The following is a 23049-nucleotide window of genomic DNA, read 5'->3' on the forward strand; positions in this document are numbered from 1 at the left end:
CAGGTAAGTTCTTACATAAATTATGTTTTCTTTCATGTAATTAGCAAGAGTCCATGAGCTAGTGACGTATGGGATAATAAATACCCAAGATGTGGAACTTCCACGCAAGAGTCACTAGAGAGGAAGGGATAAAATAAAGACAGCCAATTCCGCTGAAAAATAATCCACACCCCAAAACAAAGTTTAAATCTTATAATGAAAAAAAAATGAAATTATAAGCAGAAGAATCAAACTGAAACAGCTGCCTGAAGTACTTTTCTACCAAAAACTGCTTCAGAAGAAGAAAATACATCAAAATGGTAGAATTTAGTAAAAGTATGCAAAGAAGACCAAGTTGCTGATCAACCGAAGCTTCATTCCTAAACGCCCAGGAAGTAGAAACTGACCTAGTAGAATGAGCTGTAATCCTTTGAGGCGGAGTTCTACCCGACTCAACATAAGCATGATGAATCAAAGACTTTAACCAAGACGCCAAAGAAATGGCAGAGGCCTTCTGACCTTTCCTAGAACCAGAAAAGATAACAAATAGACTAGAAGTCTTTCGGAAATCTTTAGTAGCTTCAACATAATATTTCAAAGCTCTTACCACATCCAAAGAATGTAACGATCTTTCCTTAGAATTCTTAGGATTAGGACACAATGAAGGAACCACAATCTCTCTACTAATGTTGTTAGAATTCACAACCTTAGGTAAAAATTTAAATTTAGTCCGCAACACTGCCTTATCCTGATGAAAAATCAGAAAAGGAGATTCACAAGAAAGAGCAGATAACTCAGAAACTCTTCTAGCAGAAGAGATGGCCAAAAGAAACAAAACTTTCCAAGAAAGTAATTTAATATCCAGAGAATGCATAGGTTCAAAAGGAGGAGCTTGTAGAGCTCCCAGAACCAAATTTAAACTCCAAGGAGGAGAAATTGACTTAATGACAGGTTTGATACGAACCAAAGCCTGTACAAAACAATGAATATCAGGAAGATTAGCAATTTTTCTGTGAAACGGCACAGAAAGAGCAGAAATTTGTCCTTTCAAGGAACTTGCAGACAAACCTTTATCCAGACCATCCTGAAGAAACTGTAAAATTCTAGGAATTCTAAAAGAATGACAGGAAAAGTGATGAGAAGAACACCAAGAAATGTAAGTCTTCCAGACTCGATAATATATCTTCCTAGACACAGATTTACGAGCCTGTAACATAGTATTAATTACGGAGTCAGAGAAACCTCTATGACTGAGAATCAAGTGTTCAATCTCCATAACTTCAAATTTAATGATTTGAGATCCTGATGGAAAAATGGGCCATATAGACAGGATGATACTTCCAAGGAAGCGACAATGCACCCACTGCTTCCGCCTGAGGATCCCTGGATCTGGACAGATACCTGCAAAGTTTCTTGTTTAGATGAGAAGCCATCAGATCTATTTCTGGAAGACCCCAGATTTGAACAATCTGAAGAAATACCTCTGGGTGAAGAGACCATTCGCCCGGATGTAACGTCTGGCGACTGAGATAATCCGCTTCCCAATTGTCTACACCTGGGATGTGAACCGCAGAAATTAGACAGGAGCTGGATTCCGCCCATACAAGTATCCGAGATACTTCTTTCATAGCCAGAGGACTGTGAGTCCCCCCTTGATGATTAACATATGCCACGGTTGTTACATTGTCCGTCTGAAAATAAATGAACGATTCTCTCTTCAGAAGAGGCCACGACTGAAGATCTCTAAAAATCGCACGGAGTTCCAAAATGTTGATTGGTAATCTTGCCTCCTGAGATTCCCAAACCCCCTGCGCTGTCAGAGACCCCCATACAGCTCCCCAACCTGTCAGACTCGCATCTGTTGAGATCACAGTCCAGGTTGGAAGAACAAAAGAAGCCCCTTGAACTAAACGATGGTGATCTGTCCACCACGTCAGAGAGTGTCGTACAATCGGATTTAAAGATATTAACTGTGATATCTTTGTATAATCCCTGCACCACTGGTTCAGCATACAGAGCTGAAGAGGTCGCATGTGAAAACGAGCAAAGGGGATCGCGTCCGATGCAGCAGTCATAAGACCTAGAATTTCCATGCATAAGGCTACCGAAGGGAATGATTGAAACTGAAGGTTTCGACAAGCTGAAATTAATTTCAGACGTCACTTGTCTGTCAGAGACAAAGTCATGGACACTGAATCTGATATCTTTGTATAATCCCTGCACCACTGGTTCAGCATACAGAGCTGAAGAGGTCGCATGTGAAAACGAGCAAAGGGGATCGCGTCCGATGCAGCAGTCATAAGACCTAGAATTTCCATGCATAAGGCTACCGAAGGGAATGATTGAAACTGAAGGTTTCGACAAGCTGAAATTAATTTCAGACGTCACTTGTCTGTCAGAGACAAAGTCATGGACACTGAATCTATCTGGAAACCTAAAAAGGTTACCCTTGTCTGAGGAATCAATGAACTCTTTGGTAAATTGATCCTCCAACCATGTTCTTGAAGAAACAACACAAGTCGATTCGTATGAGATTCTGCTAAATGTGAAGACTGAGCAAGTACCAAGATATCGTCCAAATAAGGAAATACCACAATACCCTGTTCTCTGATTACAGATAGAAGGGCACCGAGAACCTTTGAAAAAATCCTTGGAGCCGTTGCTAGACCGAACGGCAGAGCCACAAATTGGTAATGCTTGTCTAGAAAAGAGAATCTCAGAAACTGAAATGATCTGGATGAATCGGAATATGCAGATATGCATCCTGAAAATCTATTGTGGACATATAATGCCCTTGCTGAACAAAAGGTAGAATAGTCCTTATAGTTACCATTTTGAATGTTTGTATCCTTACATAACGATTCAATATTTTTAAATCCAGAACTGGTCTGAAGGAATTCTCCTTCTTTGGTACAATGAATAGATTTGAGTAAAACCCCAGACCCTGTTCCAGAACTGGAACAGGCACAATTACTCCAGCCAACTCTAGATCTGAAACACATTTCAGAAAAGCCTGAGCCTTCACTGGATTTATTGGAATGCGAGAAAGAAAAAATCTTCTTGCAGGTGGCCTTACCTTGAAACCTATTCTGTACCCTTGTTAAACAATGTTCTGAATCCAAAGACTGTGAATCGAATTGATCCAAATTTCTTTAAAAAATCGTAATCTGCCAGCTACCAGCTGCGCTGGAATGAGGGCCGCACCTTCATGTGGACTTGGGAGCTGGCTTTGGCTTTCTAAAAGGCTTGGATTTATTCCAGACTGGAGATGGTTTCCAAACAGAAACCGTTCCTTTAGGGGAAGGATCAGGCTTTTGTTCCTTATTCTGACGAAAGGAACGAAAATGATTAGCAGCCCTATATTTACCTTCAGATTTTTTATCCTGAGGTAAAAAAGTTCCTTTCCCCCCAGTAACAGTTGAAATAATAGAATCCAACTGGGAACCAAAAAATGTATTACCTTGGAAAGAAAGGGAAAGCAAAGTTGACTTAGAAGACATATCAGCATTCCAAGTTTTAAGCCATAAAGCTCTTCTAGCTAGAATAGCTAAAGACATATACCTGACATCAACTCTAATGATATCAAAGATGACATCACAAATAAAGTTATTAGCATGTTGAAGAAGCTTAACAATGCTATGAGTATTATGATCTGACACTTGTTGTGCCAAAGCCTCCAACCAAAAAGTGGAAGCTGCAGCAACATCAGCCAAAGAAATAGCAGGCTGAAGAAGATTACCTGAACATAAATAAGCTTTCCTTAGAAAGGATTCAATCGTCCTATCTAAAGGATCCTTAAAGGAAGTACTATCTGCCGTAGGAATAGTAGTACGCTTAGCAAGAGTAGTGATAGCCCCATCAACTTTAGGGATTTTGTCCCAAAACTCTAATCTGTCAGATGGCACAGGATACATCTGGGTAAAAGAATTACCCAGATTATTCCATTCCCTAGAAATTACTTCAGAAATAGCATCAGGGACAGGAAAAACTTCCGGAATAACTATAGGAGGTTTAAAAACCGAATTTAAACGCTTAGTAGATTTAGTATCAAGAGGACTAGAATCCTCCATTTCTAATGCGATTAAAACTTCTTTAAGTAAAGAACGAATAAATTCCATTTTTAATAAATATGAAGATTTATCAGTGTCAATATCTGAGACTGAATCCTCTGAACCAGAAAAATCCTCATCAGAAACAGACAAATCAGAATGATGATGTTCATTTAAAAATTCATCTGAGAAATGAGAAGTTTTAAAAGACCTTTTACGCTTACTGGAAGGAGGAATAACAGACATAGCCTTCATAATAGATTTAGAAACAAAATCTCTTATATTAACAGGAACATCCTGAGTATTAGATGTTGATGGAACAGCAACAGGTAATGGAATATTACTAATGGAAATTTTATCTGCATTAGCAAGTTTATCATGACATTCATCACAAACTACAGCCGAAGGAACAGTTACCACAAGTTTACAACAAATGCACTTAACTTTGGTAGAACCAGCATCAGGCAGCGTTTTTCCAGAAGTAGCTTCTGATCCAGCGTCAATCTGAGACATCTTGCAATATGTAAGAGAAAAAACAACATATAAAGCAAAATCTATCAAAATTCCTTAAATGACAGTTTCAGGAATGGGAAAAAATGCCAATGAACAAGCCTCTAGTAACCAGAAGCAAAAGAAAAATGAGACTTAAATAATGGGAAAAAAAAGTGGAGACAATCACGCCCACATTTTTTAGCGCCTAAATGCTTTTGGCGCCAAGAATGACGCCACATCCGGTGACGCCGACATTTTTGGCGCAAAACGTCAAAAAAATGACGCAATCACGAACAACTTCCGGCGACAAGTATGACGCCGGAAATGACAAAGAATTTTTTTGCGCCAAAAAAGTCCGCGCCAATAATGACGCAATAAAATGAAGGATTTTCAGCCCCCGCTAGCCTAACAGCCCACAGGGAAAAAAGTCAATTTAAAGGTAAGAAAAAATTGATAATTCATATGCATTATCCCAAATAATGAAACTGACTGTCTGAAATAAGGAATATTGATCATCCTGAATCAAGGCAAATAAATGTTTAAACACATATATTTAGAACTTTTACAAAAAAGTGCCCAACCATAGCTTAGAGTGTCACAAAAAATAAGACTTACTTACCCCAGGACACTCATCTACATGTAGTAGAAAGCCAAACCAGTACTGAAACGAGAATCAGTAGAGGTAATGGTATATAAGAGTATATCGTCGATCTGAAAAGGGAGGTAAGAGATGAATCTCTACGACCGATAACAGAGAACCTATGAAAAAGATCCCGTAGAAGGAGACCATTGAATTCAAATAGGCAATACTCTCCTCACATCCCGCTGACATTCACTGCACACAGAGGAAAACCGGGCTCCAGCCTGCTGCGAAGCGCATATCAACGTAGAATCTAGCACAAACTTACTTCACCACCTCCACGGGAGGCAAAGTTTGTAAAACTGAATTGTGGGTGTGGTGAGGGGTGTATTTGTAGGCATTTGAGGTTTGCCCCTCCTGGTAGGAATGTATATCCCATACTTCCCTACAGGAAGTGGCAAAGAGAGCACACAGCAGAGCTGTGCATATAGCTCCCCCTCTGGCTCCGCCCCCCAGTCATTCGACCGACGGTTAGGAGAAAAAGGAGAACCATAGGGTGCAGTGGTGACTGTAGTGTACAAAAATAAAAATTTAAACCTGACTAAATGCCAGGGCGGGCCGTGGACCGGATACACCGTAGGAGAAAGAAATTTATCAGGTAAACAAATTCTGTTTTCTCCTACATTGGTGTATCCGGTCCACGGCTTCATCCTTACTTGTGGGAACCAATACCAAAGCTTTAGGACACGGATGAAGGGAGGGAACAAGTCAGGTAACCTAAACGGAAGGCACCACTGCTTGTAAAACCTCTCTCCCAAAAACAGCCTCCGAAGAAGCATAAGTATCGAATTTGAAAAATTTGGCAAATGTATGCAGAGAAGACCACGTCGCTGCCTTACAGATCTGATCAACAGAAGCCTCGTTCTTGAAAGCCCATGTGGAAGCCACAGCTCTAGTAGAGTGAGCTGAAATTCGTTCAGGAGGCTGCCCTCCAGCAGTCTCATAAGCCAACCGGATGATGCTTTTCAGCCAGAAAGACAGAGAGGTCGCAGTCTCCTTTTGACCTCTCCTCTTGCCAGAATAGATGACAAACAAGGATGATGTTTGTCTGAAGTTTTTAGTTGCTTTTAGATAGAACTTTAAAGCACGAACCACATCAAGATTGTGCAACAGACGTTCCTTGTTAGAAACTGGATTAGGACACAGAGAAGGAACAATTATTTCCTGGTTAATATACTTATTGGAAACCACTTTTGGAAGAAGACCAGGTCTGGTACGTAAAACGACCTTATCTGCATGGAACACCAGGTAAGGTGAATTACACTGCAAAGCAGACAATTCAGAAAACACTTCTAGCAGAAGAAATAGCTATCACCACATACTCTTTAGCACCCCCGTGGAGATGCTACTTGTTCAGAGCGGCAAAGAGAATGACTGGGGGGCGGAGTAAGAGGGGGAGCTATATGGACAGCTCTGCTGTGTGCTCTCTTTGCCACTTCCTGTAGGGAATGAGAATATCCCACAAGTAAGGATGAAGACGTGGACCGGATACACCAATGTAAGAGAAAAGAAAGACTGAATAATCTTACTCAGGCTTTAAAGTCAGGGCAGCAATAACTGTTTGGGAGGCACAGTGGGAATTATACCCCACAAGTTCCCAATTGCTTAAAACCCACCACTGCTCTACTGAAGACACTGACATGGGCTATGGCTAAACCCCAGGAGAAAAGCAGAATAAACTTGCACTGCTTAAAAATAATAAAATCTTGATTGAAGAATCTTCTTCCAGACACCTAAACTTTACCACCTTCTTGCTCTTAACGTAGGCAAAGAGAATGACTGGGGGTTGTGAGAAGGGAAGTGATATTTAACAGTTCCCTGTGGTGCTCTTTGCCTCCTCCTGCTGGTCAGGAGTGATATTCCCAACAGTAATTGATGATGATCAATGGACTCACCGCGTCATTAGAAAGAAAGATACATTTTCTTAAACCTTAAAGGGACTGCATGGTTTAGCCCAATTTCTCGCAACTATCTCAGAGACAGCATCAGGAAAAATCTCAGGGGATTTAACCGTAAATCTAAAAATAAAAAAGGAAAGTATACTTGAAAATGTTGTTTAAAAAAAAAAAAAATACACGGGGGCGGAGCCAACTGCCAAGCAGACTAGTCGCATTAGAAAATAGCTCCACATACTTTACTACTTAAAACTGTAATTTCTGCAGGCAACAGACCTAAAATGAGCTTAAATCTAGCCCAGAGGTGGTGAACAACAATATACTGCAGCCTTGGAAGCTAGTCTGAGCTGCGAGAAGGAGTAGGAGGCGATGTGCTTAGTTTGAGGCCTCTGTTCACGCAACCATTACCCTTCCTTTTGTTCTACTCGGGTTGAGTGTTAGTGATTCCTCTACAGAGCAGAGTACATACTAGCTAATCTACCCTATTTGATCATGGAGGACTACCGAATGCAGATCCAAGAGCTCCTTATACAGCTAGATATGCGAATGCAAGTTAACTTTGCCGCGTTCACACGGGAGCTAAGAGACTCTTGTACTCACGGTGCTAACAGTATATCTAAGATGGCGGAGAGAGGACATTTTGTTTTGATGTATCCGGAGCCATTGAACGTATCAGGTTCCACTCACTCCTCATTAGATGTTAATCAGAGCTGTATACCGCAGAGAGGCAAGATCAAAGCACCGCTGCAATCTCCCTTACCTGACCGGAAACCTCCTTTGCAGATTCAGAGTGTGGCAAGTCACAGAGCAGCCCTCACTCCATATTCTTATTAGCCGGATCTCGGGAAGGGGCGGCCGACCTCTTGACTTACGGCGGTGAGTCTACATTTACAGAGAGATGGGGCATTCAGTTACTAGCGATGAGGCGAGGTAGCTCCCGGCAAAAGTCAGTGGACAACGAGAGATGGACTATAGGGTGTGAGTCGCATGTTTATTCAGACCCAGTGACTTGCGGTAACCCTAACAGAAAGAACTTGCATGCTCAGGGGTATCTCCCCCACTGGATTCAGAACTCATATCAGCTAGGTGGATGGCTGAATATGACCCAGTTTATCACTTCTGGCGTGGGTTGAGCGGTATCTAACTCCAGGTTTTCCCATGGCATATAGCCAGGATAGCTCTTTAGTTACTTGTGATGTCACTGTACTTAGCCTGAGTTCTTATTTGAGCTGTTGTGCAAATTTCATCTAGTTTAATCATTAGAAACAGTTATGTTCTTGCAGTTTAGATGTTATATTATTTAGATTAGCACGTTAGGGCATGTTGGATTTTCATTATATATCTTTTAACTGTGTTTGGTGTTGGATCCGACTCTGTCTCCCTCAGCCGGCGAGGGGGGTGGGGATATGGGCTAGCACACTATAATTTCATCATGTAGTCCAACAGGCTGTGTCACAATGCTAAAATACTCTATATGTTGCCAGCAGATCTTCATCTTGCTCTTCTTACCCTGACAAGTGGTACTGTTAATAGGCTTGGCTTGGATGTATTCGCTAAAGCAGCATGTTTTATTGTAAAAATTGCTACATTATAAAAAGGTATACTAAGTCCTGCTCCAATTTAACACCCCCCCCCCCCCCCACCTCACCTACTTTCTTTAGTCATTCACCCAATTTGGTGAATTGTTTCGGTGGTATTAATCCACTACCTTCCACCTATTCATGTTACCATTATATGCTCTCCAATGTAGTATAATATTTCTCAAATTAGACAGTGATCTAATACTCTCAGTAACCTAGCTGAAAATATCACCCTATTAGGCAGAGTATTGATATATTGGAGTACTACAGTCAGCATCTTATTTTCTATATACTACAATGTGTTCGCTAACATATTAATATTCTTACTATTCATTGTTTATTATTAAGTAAGTTTTATAAGCTTTTCAGGAAGCTGACAATATGTAAAGTTTGATATGTTTAATATGTTTAAATCTAGAAAAAACAGTATTAATCACTTTTTTTTAATAATATATATCTACCCCATGTTTATTTTATCTAAAGCAGCACTACGCATCTTAGGGGGAAAAAATGTATCTCTCATCAGTGTTAATGATTCCACATATGTCTGCTCGTCATATCACACTAATGGATATAATACCATGATAAAGAGGTACTATAGTATCATCTCATAAAAGAATAAACCGATAGGGTATCAATGTAAATCTTGCAATATATTTACCCGAGGTATGCTAGTCATACGGTAGGATACTCATGTCTTGTAAAATGTCTATCATGATTTACTACTGCTTAGATATGTTCAGTTTGAAATAACCTGTTTTCTTGTTTATGTATGAACACGATTTTGCTAAATACCCTAATAAAAAACATAATTTATGTAAGAACTTACCTGATAAATTCATTTCTTTCATATTAGCAAGAGTCCATGAGCTAGTGACGTATGGGATATACATTCCTACCAGGAGGGGCAAAGTTTCCCAAACCTCAAAATGCCTATAAATACACCCCTCACCACACCCACAATTCAGTTTAACGAATAGCCAAGAAGTGGGGTGATAAAAAAAGTGCGAAAGCATATAAAATAAGGAATTGGAATAATTGTGCTTTATACAAAATCATAACCACCACAAAAAAAGGGCGGGCCTCATGGACTCTTGCTAATATGAAAGAAATGAATTTATCAGGTAAGTTCTTACATAAATTATGTTTTCTTTCATGTAATTAGCAAGAGTCCATGAGCTAGTGACGTATGGGATAATGACTACCCAAGAAGTGGATCTTTCCACACAAGAGTCACTAGAGAGGGAGGGATAAAATAAAGACAGCCAATTCCTGCTGAAAATAATCCACACCCAAAATAAAGTTTAACGAAAAACATAAGCAGAAGATTCAAACTGAAACCGCTGCCTGAAGTACTTTTCTACCAAAAACTGCTTCAGAAGAAGAAAATACATCAAAATGGTAGAATTTAGTAAAAGTATGCAAAGAGGACCAAGTTGCTGCTTTGCAGATCTGGTCAACCGAAGCTTCATTCCTAAACGCCCAGGAAGTAGAAACTGACCTAGTAGAATGAGCTGTAATTCTCTGAGGCGGAGTTTTACCCGATTTAACATAGGCAAGATGAATTAAAGATTTCAACCAAGATGCCAAAGAAATGGCAGAAGCTTTCTGGCCTTTTCTAGAACCGGAAAAGATAACAAATAGACTAGAAGTCTTACGAAAAGATTTCGTAGCTTCAACATAATATTTCAAAGCTCTAACAATATCCAAAGAATGCAACGATTTCTCCTTAGAATTCTTAGGATTAGGACATAATGAAGGAACCACAATTTCTCTACTAATGTTGTTGGAATTCACAACTTTAGGTAAAAATTCAAAAGAAGTTCGCAACACCGCCTTATCCTGATGAAAAATCAGAAAAGGAGACTCACAAGAAAGAGCAGATAATTCAGAAACTCTTCTGGCAGAAGAGATGGCCAAAAGGAACAAAACTTTCCAAGAAAGTAATTTAATGTCCAATGAATGCATAGGTTCAAACGGATGAGCTTGAAGAGCTCCCAGAACCAAATTCAAACTCCAAGGAGGAGAAATTGACTTAATGACAGGTTTTATACGAACCAAAGCTTGTACAAAACAATGAATATCAGGAAGAATAGCAATCTTTCTGTGAAAAAGAACAGAAAGAGCAGAGATTTGTCCTTTCAAAGAACTTGCGGACAAACCCTTATCTAAACCATCCTGAAGGAACTGTAAAATTCTCGGTATTCTAAAAGAATGCCAGGAAAAATGATGAGAAAGACACCAAGAAATATAAGTCTTCCAGACTCTATAATATATCTCTCGAGATACAGATTTACGAGCCTGTAACATAGTATTAATCACAGAGTCAGAGAAACCTCTTTGACCAAGAATCAAGCGTTCAATCTCCATACCTTTAAATTTAAGGATTTCAGATCCTGATGGAAAAAAGGACCTTGTGACAGAAGGTCTGGTCTTAACGGAAGAGTCCACGGTTGGCAAGAGGCCATCCGGACAAGATCCGCATACCAAAACCTGTGAGGCCATGCCGGAGCTACCAGCAGAACAAACGAGCATTCCTTCAGAATCTTGGAGATTACTCTTGGAAGAAGAACTAGAGGCGGAAAGATATAGGCAGGATGATACTTCCAAGGAAGTGATAATGCATCCACTGCCTCCGCCTGAGGATCCCGGGATCTGGACAGATACCTGGGAAGTTTCTTGTTTATATGGGACGCCATCAGATCTATTTCTGGAAGTTCCCACATTTGAACAATCTGAAGAAATACATCTGGGTGAAGAGACCATTCGCCCGGATGCAACGTTTGGCGACTGAGATAATCCGCTTCCCAATTGTCTATACCTGGGATATGAACCGCAGAGATTAGACAGGAGCTGGATTCCGCCCAAACCAAAATTCGAGATACTTCTTTCATAGCCAGAGGACTGTGAGTCCCTCCTTGATGATTGATGTATGCCACAGTTGTGACATTGTCTGTCTGAAAACAAATGAACGATTCTCTCTTCAGAAGAGGCCAAAACTGAAGAGCTCTGAAAATTGCACGGAGTTCCAAAATATTGATCGGTAATCTCACCTCCTGAGATTCCCAAACTCCTTGTGCCGTCAGAGATCCCCACACAGCTCCCCAACCTGTGAGACTTGCATCTGTTGAAATTACAGTCCAGGTCGGAAGCACAAAAGAAGCCCCCTGAAGTAAACGATGGTGATCTGTCCACCATGTTAGAGAGTGTCGAACAATCGGTTTTAAAGATATTAATTGAGATATCTTCGTGTAATCCTTGCACCATTGCTTCAGCATACAGAGCTGAAGAGGTCGCATGTGAAAACGAGCAAAGGGGATCGCGTCCAATGCAGCAGTCATAAGACCTAGAATTTCCATGCATAAGACTACCGAAGGGAATGATTGTGACTGAAGGTTTCGACAAGCTGTAATCAACTTTAGACGTCTCTTGTCTGTTAAAGACAGAGTCATGGACACTGAATCCATCTGGAAACCCAGAAAGGAATCAAAGAACTTTTTGGTAAATTGATCCTCCAACCATGATCTTGAAGAAACAACACAAGTCGATTCGTATGAGATTCTGCTAAATGTAAAGACTGAGCAAGTACCAAGATATCGTCCAAATAAGGAAATACCACAATACCCTGTTCTCTGATTACAGACAGCAGGGCACCGAGAACCTTTGTAAAAATTCTTGGAGCTGTAGCTAGGCCAAACGGCAGAGCCACAAACTGGTAATGCTTGTCCAGAAACGAGAATCTCAGGAACTGATAATGATCTGGATGAATCGGAATATGCAGATATGCATCCTGTAAATCTATTGTGGACATATAATTCCCTTGCTGAACAAAAGGTAAGATAGTCCTTACAGTTACCATCTTGAACGTTGGTATCCTTACATAACGATTCAATATTTTTAGATCCAGAACTGGTCTGAAAGAATTCTCCTTCTTTGGTACAATGAAGAGATTTGAATAAAACCCCATCCCCTGTTCCGGAACTGGAACTGGCATAATTACTCCAGTCAACTCTAGATCTGAAACACATTTCAGAAATGCTTGAGCTTTTACTGGATTTACTGGGACACGGGAAAGAAAAAATCTCTTTGCAGGAGGTCTCAACTTGAAACAAATTCTGTACCCTTCTGAAACAATGCTCTGAATCCAAAGATTGTGAACAGAATTGAACCAAATTTCCTTGAAAAAACGTAACCTGCCCCCTACCAGCTGAGCTGGAATGAGGGCCGCACCTTCATGTGGACTTAGAAGCAGGCTTTGCCTTTCTAGCTGGCTTGGATTTATTCCAGACTGGAGATGGTCTCCAAACTGAAACTGCTCCTGAGGATGAAGGATCAGGCTTTTGTTCTTTGTTGAAACGAAAGGAACGAAAACGATTATTAGCCCTGTTTTTACCTTTAGATTTTTTATCCTGTGGTAAAAAAGTTCCTTTCCCACCAGTAACAGTTGAAATAATGGAATCCAACTGAGAACCAAATAATTTGTTACCCTGGAAAGAAATGGAAAGTAAAGTTGATTTAGAAGCCATATCAGCATTCCAAGTTTTAAGCCATAAAGCTCTTCTAGCTAAAATAGCTAGAGACATAAACCTGACATCAACTCTGATAATATCAAAAATGGCATCACAGATAAAATTATTAGCATGTTGAAGAAGAATAATAATATCATGAGAATCACGATGTGTTACTTGTTGCGCTAAAGTTTCCAACCAAAAAGTTGAAGCTGCAGCAACATCAGCCAAAGATATAGCAGGTCTAAGAAGATTACCTGAACACAGATAAGCTTTTCTTAGAAAGGACTCAATTTTCCTATCTAGAGGATCCTTAAACGAAGTACCATCTGACGTAGGAATAGTAGTACGTTTAGCAAGGGTAGAAATAGCCCCATCAACTTTAGGGATCTTGTCCCAAAATTCTAATCTGTCAGACGGCACAGGATATAATTGCTTAAAACGTTTAGAAGGAGTAAATGAATTACCCAAATTATCCCATTCTTTGGAAATTACCGCAGAAATAGCATCAGGGACAGGAAAAACTTCTGGAATAACTACAGGAGTTTTAAAAACCTTATTTAAACGTTTAGATTTAGTATCAAGAGGACCAGAATCCTCTATTTCTAAAGCAATTAGGACTTCTTTAAGTAAAGAACGAATAAATTCCATTTTAAATAAATATGAAGATTTATCAGCATCAACCTCTGAGACAGAATCCTCTGAACCAGAGGAATCATCAGAATCAGAATGATGATGTTCAGTTAAAAATTCATCTGTAGGGAGAGAAGTTTTAAAAGATTTTTTACGTTTACTAGAAGGAGAAATAACAGACATAGCCTTCTTTATGGATTCAGAAACAAAATCTCTTATATTATCAGGAACATTCTGCACCTTAGATGTTGAAGGAACTGCAACAGGCAATGGTACTTTACTAAAGGAAATATCTGCTTTAACAAGTTTGTCATGACAATCAATACAAACAACAGCTGGAGGAATAGCTACCAAAAGTTTACAGCAGATACACTTAGCTTTGGTAGATTCAGCACTTGACAGCGATTTTCCTGTAGTATCTTCTGACTCAGATGCAACGTGAGACATCTTGCAATATGTAAGAGAAAAAACAACATATATATAAAGCAAAATTGATCAAATTCCTTAAATGACAGTTTCAGGAATGGGAAAAAATGCCAAAGAACAAGCTTCTAGCAACCAGAAGCAATAAAAAATGAGACTTAAATAATGTGGAGACAAAAGTGACGCCCATATTTTTTCGCGCCAAATAAGACGCCCACATTATTTGGCGCCTAAATGCTTTTTGGCGCAAAAAATGACGCCACATCCGGAACGCCGACATTTTTGGCGCAAAATAACGTCAAAAAATGACGCAACTTCCGGCGACACGTATGACGCCGGAAACGGAAATAGAATTTTTGCGCCAAAAAAGTCCGCGCCAAGAATGACGCAATAAAATGAAGCATTTTCAGCCCCCGCGAGCCTAACAGCCCACAGGGAAAAAGTCAAATTTTAAGGTAAGAAAAAATGTTAAATTAAAATGCATTATCCCAAATATGAAACTGACTGTCTGAAAATAAGGAAAGTTGAACATTCTGAGTCAAGGCAAATAAATGTTTGAATACATATATTTAGAACTTTATAAACAAAGTGCCCAACCATAGCTAGGAGTGTCACAGAAAATAAGACTTACTTACCCCAGGACACTCATCTACATATAGTAGATAGCCAAACCAGTACTGAAACGAGAATCAGTAGAGGTAATGGTATATATAAGAGTATATCGTCGATCTGAAAAGGGAGGTAAGAGATGAATCTCTACGACCGATAACAGAGAACCTATGAAATAGACCCCTTAGAAGGAGATCACTGCATTCAAATAGGCAATACTCTCCTCACATCCCTCTGACATTCACTGCACGCTGAGAGGAAAACCGGGCTCCAACTTGCTGCGGAGCGCATATCAACGTAGAATCTAGCACAAACTTACTTCACCACCTCCATCGGAGGCAAAGTTTGTAAAACTGAATTGTGGGTGTGGTGAGGGGTGTATTTATAGGCATTTTGAGGTTTGGGAAACTTTGCCCCTCCTGGTAGGAATGTATATCCCATACGTCACTAGCTCATGGACTCTTGCTAATTACATGAAAGAAATCCTTGATTTAAAAAAAAAAAAAAAAAAAAAAAAAAAAAAAAAATACATAATCCCTTTATTACCCATTCCACAGTTTTTCATAACCAACACGTAGTAGAGTGCTTCTCTTTCTGTATGCATTTGTATTATGACCCTGGGGAAGCCTCCCTAAGGGTGATGGAGGAAACCAGACACGGACTCCTTGTCCAATGTGCTTAGAGGAATATGGTTGCACCTCACTGACTATGCCCAATGAAAGCCAAAACTATAATCTGGGGTATGCCATGTTCCTTGTTTGGGAATCTTTGCCACCTCCTCCTAGTGGCAAGTAAAAGTAATTGATCATAGACTCTCACCACCTGTATGAAAGAATTACTTTTTAAGTTGACAGTCTGTGCGCAGGGTATTAGAATTTCAACACTACATTAAAAAGTTATAGTGCATCTTCATTACAACTGATTAATTAAACTTCATCTAAAATATCACAAACATTCCAGATCTGCTTATATAAGTTTACCATCATATTAAATAACAAAACTTTAGTATACAGAAATAGAAGCGCTCTATCAGGAACAAACAGCAACTCAGATTGTTCTATTGTTCTATTGTTCTATGGAGAGTTACCACCCAGGAGCAGACTTTTTTTAGCCTAATTGTACTTTTCACAGAGGAGAACTTTCCTGGTATTTCGGCGCTGAACTCGCCTTAATAGGCAGGATCAGATTGATATACTACAGGAAAGTTCTACTCTTTGAAAAGCATTACTGGGATAAAAAGGAGGCTGCACTCAGGTGGTAAAACGCCATAGAACAAGCCAACAACTTATTGAGCTGGTTGTTTGTTCCTGAGAGTGCCCTTCTCTCAATGTGTATTATGTCTCCCTAAAACACAACTTTAGTCCCTACTCTTACGTGCGACTCCTCTTCACTTTTATACTGCAAAGTTATTACATTTAACTCAATTAAATGGTTACAATTATCACTAATAGATAGCAACCCTACACCTAATTGCTAGTGTTTAGAGGTTAATGCAAACATTATCTATATGTTCTACCTTATGCTGTGACCCTTACACTATTGGCTTTTATGCATTTTTATTCTCCTTTAATAAAAGGCGTTTTCTTGGATTGAAGCACCTTGATGGTTTTTCTGTGTAATTATCTATACATACCTGAACAAGAATCATATTCAGTTTACCAATATACACTTTTTCTTTCTGTAAAAAAAAAAATACATTCTTTAATATTTTTCTCTCTCTCAATAGAGCAGAGCTCTCAAGCTTAGAAAACATAATTTACTTGCCTCCACACACGTTGCATCTGAAGAGGTCTTAATGATTAATCCAACAACATACTTTTTAATACCTTAAAAAGATAAAAAAAGAATGTTAAGCAGCTGTGACCTCCCTCAACAAAAGAAAGGAATTCTATAGGATACCCCACTTTACATTAGGTTTATCCTCGAGCTATTTCTAGCAATCTGGTGTCAGAGTACAATTTACATTCAACTTTAAAACAAGATTATGCAGTTGTGCTTTTTGAAACCATTCAACACCGAAGCAGTTGAGGCTGCAATGTTGAACATTTAAGAGTAAATATTAAAAGCAGTAAAACAATATTCAACATTAATAATAAACTCAACAAAAATGTGAACACCAATCAATGTAAAAGATCCTGAATGTTTTTATACATATATCTACATCTATAATCTCAAGATACACCCCTTAATTTTGTAAATGGTAGTCTAAAGTTTTCAAGATCAGGCTTGCCATGCATTATATCTAGTTAAATGTGAAGGATTAAAAAGGGATAAAAAAAAAAAAAATGGTTCAGATAGAGCATGTACTTTTAAGATGCCTTTCCATATACTCCCATTACCAAATTGACTTTTTTCTCTTAGTATCCTTATCTTTTGATTAAAAAGCACACTATGGTAGTTTCAAGAGCAGCAATCCACTACTGGGACGTAGCTGCTAATTGGTGGCTATGCAAATATTTCTATTGTCATTGGTTCACCAGAGGTGTACAGTCGAGTCAAAGTAGTGGCTTGCTGCTATGGAGCTGAAGTTAAAGGGACATAATACTCATATGCTAAATCACTTGAAACTGATGCATTATAACTGTAAAAAGCTGACCGGAAAATATCACCTGAGCATCTCTATGTAAAAAAGGAAGATAATTTACCTCACAATCTCCTCAGCTCAGCAGAGTAAATTCTGTGTAAAAAGTTATACTCAGCTGATGTCCAGCTGCAGGTAAAAAAAATAAATAAAAAAAAATGAAGAAATGAACAGCAGCCAATCAGCAACAGTGCTGAGCTCATGAACTCTTTTACTGTGATCTCATGAGATTTCACTTAACTCATGAGACTTCATAAACTTCCTTAAACTGAATAGGGAAATAAGATGTGTGCACGTAAGCTCACTCCCTTAGCTGTCCCGGGACAGACATACTGATTTGCTGCTTAGAAGTCCTTTACAATGGGATGTGGCTACTGAGGAACTTTTGAGGTAAAAACAGAATTTATGTTTACCTGATAAATTACTTTCTCCAACGGTGTGTCCGGTCCACGGCGTCATCCTTACTTGTGGGATATTCTCTTCCCCAACAGGAAATGGCAAAGAGCCCAGCAAAGCTGGTCACATGATCCCTCCTAGGCTCCGCCTACCCCAGTCATTCGACCGACGTTAAGGAGGAATATTTGCATAGGAGAAACCATATGGTACCGTGGTGACTGTAGTTAAAGAAAATAAATTATCAGACCTGATTAAAAAAACCAGGGCGGGCCGTGGACCGGACACACCGTTGGAGAAAGTAATTTATCAGGTAAACATAAATTCTGTTTTCTCCAACATAGGTGTGTCCGGTCCACGGCGTCATCCTTACTTGTGGGAACCAATACCAAAGCTTTAGGACACGGATGAAGGGAGGGAGCAAATCAGGTCACCTAAATGGAAGGCACCACGGCTTGCAAAACCTTTCTCCCAAAAATAGCCTCAGAAGAAGCAAAAGTATCAAACTTGTAAAATTTGGTAAAAGTGTGCAGTGAAGACCAAGTCGCTGCCCTACATATCTGATCAACAGAAGCCTCGTTCTTGAAGGCCCATGTGGAAGCCACAGCCCTAGTGGAATGAGCTGTGATTCTTTCGGGAGGCTGCCGTCCGGCAGTCTCGTAAGCCAATCTGATGATGCTTTTAATCCAAAAAGAGAGAGAGGTAGAAGTTGCTTTTTGACCTCTCCTTTTACCGGAATAAACAACAAACAAGGAAGATGTTTGTCTAAAATCCTTTGTAGCATCTAAATAGAATTTTAGAGCGCGAACAACATCCAAATTGTGCAACAAACGTTCCTTCTTTGAAACTGGTTTCGGACACAGAGAAGGTACGATAATCTCCTGGTTAATGTTTTTGTTAGAAACAACTTTTGGAAGAAAACCAGGTTTAGTACGTAAAACCACCTTATCTGCATGGAACACCAGATAAGGAGGAGAACACTGCAGAGCAGATAATTCTGAAACTCTTCTAGCAGAAGAAATTGCAACTAGAAACAAAACTTTCCAAGATAATAACTTAATATCAACGGAATGCAAGGGTTCAAACGGAACCCCCTGAAGAACTGAAAGAACTAAATTGAGACTCCAAGGAGGAGTCAAAGGTTTGTAAACAGGCTTAATTCTAACCAGAGCCTGAACAAAAGCTTGAACATCTGGCACAGCGGCCAGCTTTTTGTGAAGTAACACAGACAAGGCAGAAATCTGTCCCTTCAGGGAACTTGCAGATAAACCTTTTTCCAATCCTTCTTGAAGGAAGGATAGAATCCTAGGAATCTTAACCTTATCCCAAGGGAATCCTTTAGATTCACACCAACAGATATATTTTTTCCAAATTTTGTGGTAAATCTTTCTAGTTACAGGCTTTCTGGCCTGAACAAGAGTATCGATAACAGGATCTGAGAACCCTCGCTTCGATAAGATCAAGCGTTCAATCTCCAAGCAGTCAGCTGGAGTGAAACCAGATTCGGATGTTCGAACGGACCCTGAACAAGAAGGTCTCGTCTCAAAGGTAGCTTCCAAGGTGGAGCCGATGACATATTCACCAGATCTGCATACCAAGTCCTGCGTGGCCACGCAGGAGCTATCAAGATCACCGACGCCCTCTCCTGATTGATCCTGGCTACCAGCCTGGGGATGAGAGGAAACGGCGGGAACACATAAGCTAGTTTGAAGGTCCAAGGTGCTACTAGTGCATCCACTAGAGCCGCCTTGGGATCCCTGGATCTGGACCCGTAGCAAGGAACCTTGAAGTTCTGACGAGAGGCCATCAGATCCACGTCTGGAATGCCCCACAGCTGAGTGACTTGGGCAAAGATTTCCGGATGGAGTTCCCACTCCCCCGGATGCAACGTCTGACGACTCAGAAAGTCCGCTTCCCAATTTTCCACTCCTGGGATGTGGATAGCAGACAGGTGGCAGGAGTGAGACTCCGCCCATAGAATGATTTTGGTCACTTCTTCCATCGCTAGGGAACTCCTTGTTCCCCCCTGATGGTTGATGTACGCAACAGTTGTCATGTTGTCTGATTGAAACCGTATGAACTTGGCCCTCGCTAGCTGAGGCCAAGCCTTGAGAGCATTGAATATCGCTCTCAGTTCCAGAATATTTATCGGTAGAAGAGATTCTTCCCGAGACCAAAGACCCTGAGCTTTCAGGGATCCCCAGACCGCGCCCCAGCCCATCAGACTGGCGTCGGTCGTCACAATGACCCACTCTGGTCTGTGGAATGTCATCCCTTGTGACAAGTTGTCCAGGGACAGCCACCAACGGAGTGAGTCTCTGGTCCTCTGATTTACTTGTATCTTCGGAGACAAGTCTGTATAGTCCCCATTCCACTGACTGAGCATGCACAGTTGTAATGGTCTTAGATGAATGCGCGCAAAAGGAACTATGTCCATTGCCGCTACCATCAACCCGATCACTTCCATGCACTGAGCTATGGAAGGAAGAGGAACGGAATGAAGTATCCGACAAGAGTCTAGAAGTTTTGTTTTTCTGGCCTCTGTCAGAAAAATCCTCATTTCTAAGGAGTCTATTATTGTTCCCAAGAAGGGAACCCTTGTTGACGGGGATAGAGAACTCTTTTCCACGTTCACTTTCCATCCGTGAGATCTGAGAAAGGCCAGGACAATGTCCGTGTGAGCCTTTGCTTGAAGAAGGGACGACGCTTGAATCAGAATGTCGTCCAAGTAAGGTACTACAGCAATGCCCCTTGGTCTTAGCACAGCTAGAAGGGACCCTAGTACCTTTGTGAAAATCCTTGGAGCAGTGGCCAATCCGAAAGGAAGCGCCACGAACTGGTAATGTTTGTCCAGGAATGCGAACCTTAGGAACCGATGATGTTCCTTGTGGATAGGAATATGTAGATACGCATCCTTTAAATCCACCGTGGTCATGAATTGACCTTCCTGGATGGAAGGAAGAATAGTTCGAATGGTTTCCATCTTGAACGATGGAACCTTGAGAAACTTGTTTAAGATCTTGAGATCTAAGATTGGTCTGAACGTTCCCTCTTTTTTGGGAACTATGAACAGATTGGAGTAGAACCCCATCCCTTGTTCTCTTAATGGAACAGGATGAATCACTCCCATATTTAACAGGTCTTCTACACAATGTAAGAATGCCTGTCTTTTTATGTGGTCTGAAGACAACTGAGACCTGCGGAACCTCCCCCTTGGGGGAAGTCCCTTGAATTCCAGAAGATAACCTTGGGAGACTATTTCTAGCGCCCAAGGATCCAGAACATCTCTTGCCCAAGCCTGAGCGAAGAGAGAGAGTCTGCCCCCCACCAGATCCGGTCCCGGATCGGGGGCCAACATTTCATGCTGTCTTGGTAGCAGTGGCAGGTTTCTTGGCCTGCTTTCCCTTGTTCCAGCCTTGCATTGGTCTCCAAGCTGGCTTGGCTTGAGAAGTATTACCCTCTTGCTTAGAGGACGTAGCACCTTGGGCTGGTCCGTTTCTACGAAAGGGACGAAAATTAGGTTTATTTTTGGCCTTGAAAGGCCGATCCTGAGGAAGGGCGTGGCCCTTACCCCCAGTGATATCAGAGATAATCTCTTTCAAGTCAGGGCCAAACAGCGTTTTCCCCTTGAAAGGAATGTTAAGTAGCTTGTTCTTGGAAGACGCATCAGCCGACCAAGATTTCAACCAAAGCGCTCTGCGCGCCACAATAGCAAACCCAGAATTCTTAGCCGCTAACCTAGCCAATTGCAAAGTGGCGTCTAGGGTGAAAGAATTAGCCAATTTGAGAGCATTGATTCTGTCCATAATCTCCTCCAAAGGAGGAGAATCACTATCGACCGCCTTTATCAGATCATCAAACCAGAAACATGCGGCTGTAGCGACAGGGACAATGCATGAAATAGGTTGTAGAAGGTAACCTTGCTGAACAAACATCTTTTTAAGCAAACCTTCTAATTTTTTATCCATAGGATCTTTGTTTAAAGTGGAAACCGCTCCCTCGACCTTGGGGACTGTCTGCCATAAGTCCTTTCTGGGGTCGACCATAGGAAACAATTTTTTAAATATGGGGGGAGGGACGAAAGGAATACCGGGCCTTTCCCATTCTTTATTAACAATGTCCGCCACCCGCTTGGGTATAGGAAAAGCTTCTGGGAGCCCCGGCACCTCTAGGAACTTGTCCATTTTACATAGTTTCTCTGGGATGACCAACTTGTCACAATCATCCAGAGTGGATAATACCTCCTTAAGCAGAATGCGGAGATGTTCCAACTTAAATTTAAATGCAATCACATCAGGTTCAGCCTGTTGAGAAATGTTCCCTGAATCAGTAATTTCTCCCTCAGACAAAACCTCCCTGGCCCCATCAGACTGGGTTAGGGGCCCTTCAGAATTATTATTATCAGCGTCGTCATGCTCTTCAGTATCTAAAACAGAGCAGCCGCGCTTACGCTGATAAGTGTTCATTTTGGCTAAAATGTTTTTGACAGAATTATCCATTACAGCCGTTAATTGTTGCATAGTAAGGAGTATTGGCGCGCTAGATGTACTAGGGGCCTCCTGAGTGGGCAAGACTCGTGTAGACGAAGGAGGGAATGATGCAGTACCATGCTTACTCCCCTCACTTGAGGAATCATCTTAAGCATCATTGTCATTATCACATAAATCACATTTATTTAAATGAATAGGAATTCTGGCTTCCCCACATTCAGAACACAGTCTATCTGGTAGTTCAGACATGTTAAACAGGCATAAACTTGATAACAAGTACAAAAAACGTTTTAAAATAAAACCGTTACTGTCACTTTAAATTTTAAACTGAACACACTTTATTACTGCAATTGCGAAAAAACATGAAGGAATTGTTCAAAATTCACCAAATTTTCACCACAGTGTCTTAAAGCCTTAAAAGTATTGCACACCAAATTTGGAAGCTTTAACCCATAAAATAACGGAACCGGAGCCGTTTTGAACTTTAACCCCTTTACAGTCCCTGGTATCTGCTTTGCTGAGACCCAACCAAGCCCAAAGGGGAATACGATACCAAATGACGCTTCAGAAAGTCTTTTCTAAGTATCAGAGCTCCTCTCACATGCGACTGCATGCCATGCCTCTCAAAAACAAGTGCGCAACACCGGCGCGAAAATGAGGCTCTGCTTATGCTTTGGGAAAGCCCCTAAAGAATAAGGTGTCTAATACAGTGCCTGCCGATATCAATATATCAAAATACCCAGATAAAATGATTCCTCAAAGCTAAATATGTGTTAA

The 23049-nt window shown here is 40.6% G+C and overlaps 1 protein-coding gene across 1 annotated transcript in view; it reads right to left on the reverse strand.

Moving 5' to 3' along the window:
- XPO1 (exportin 1) overlaps window positions 1-23049 on the reverse strand; it is a 443161-nt gene that overhangs the window by 257468 nt on the left and 162644 nt on the right. The window contains exons 5-6 of the mRNA XM_053712052.1: window positions 16573-16634; window positions 16442-16486 (exon numbers count right to left, since the gene is read on the reverse strand). Coding sequence (XP_053568027.1) covers window positions 16442-16486; window positions 16573-16634 — 107 coding nt within the window. The remainder of the gene's footprint in view (window positions 1-16441; window positions 16487-16572; window positions 16635-23049) is intronic.

The sequence above is a fragment of the Bombina bombina genome, chromosome 4 (genome assembly GCF_027579735.1).
Source record: "Bombina bombina isolate aBomBom1 chromosome 4, aBomBom1.pri, whole genome shotgun sequence".
Taxonomy (NCBI): domain Eukaryota; kingdom Metazoa; phylum Chordata; class Amphibia; order Anura; family Bombinatoridae; genus Bombina; species Bombina bombina.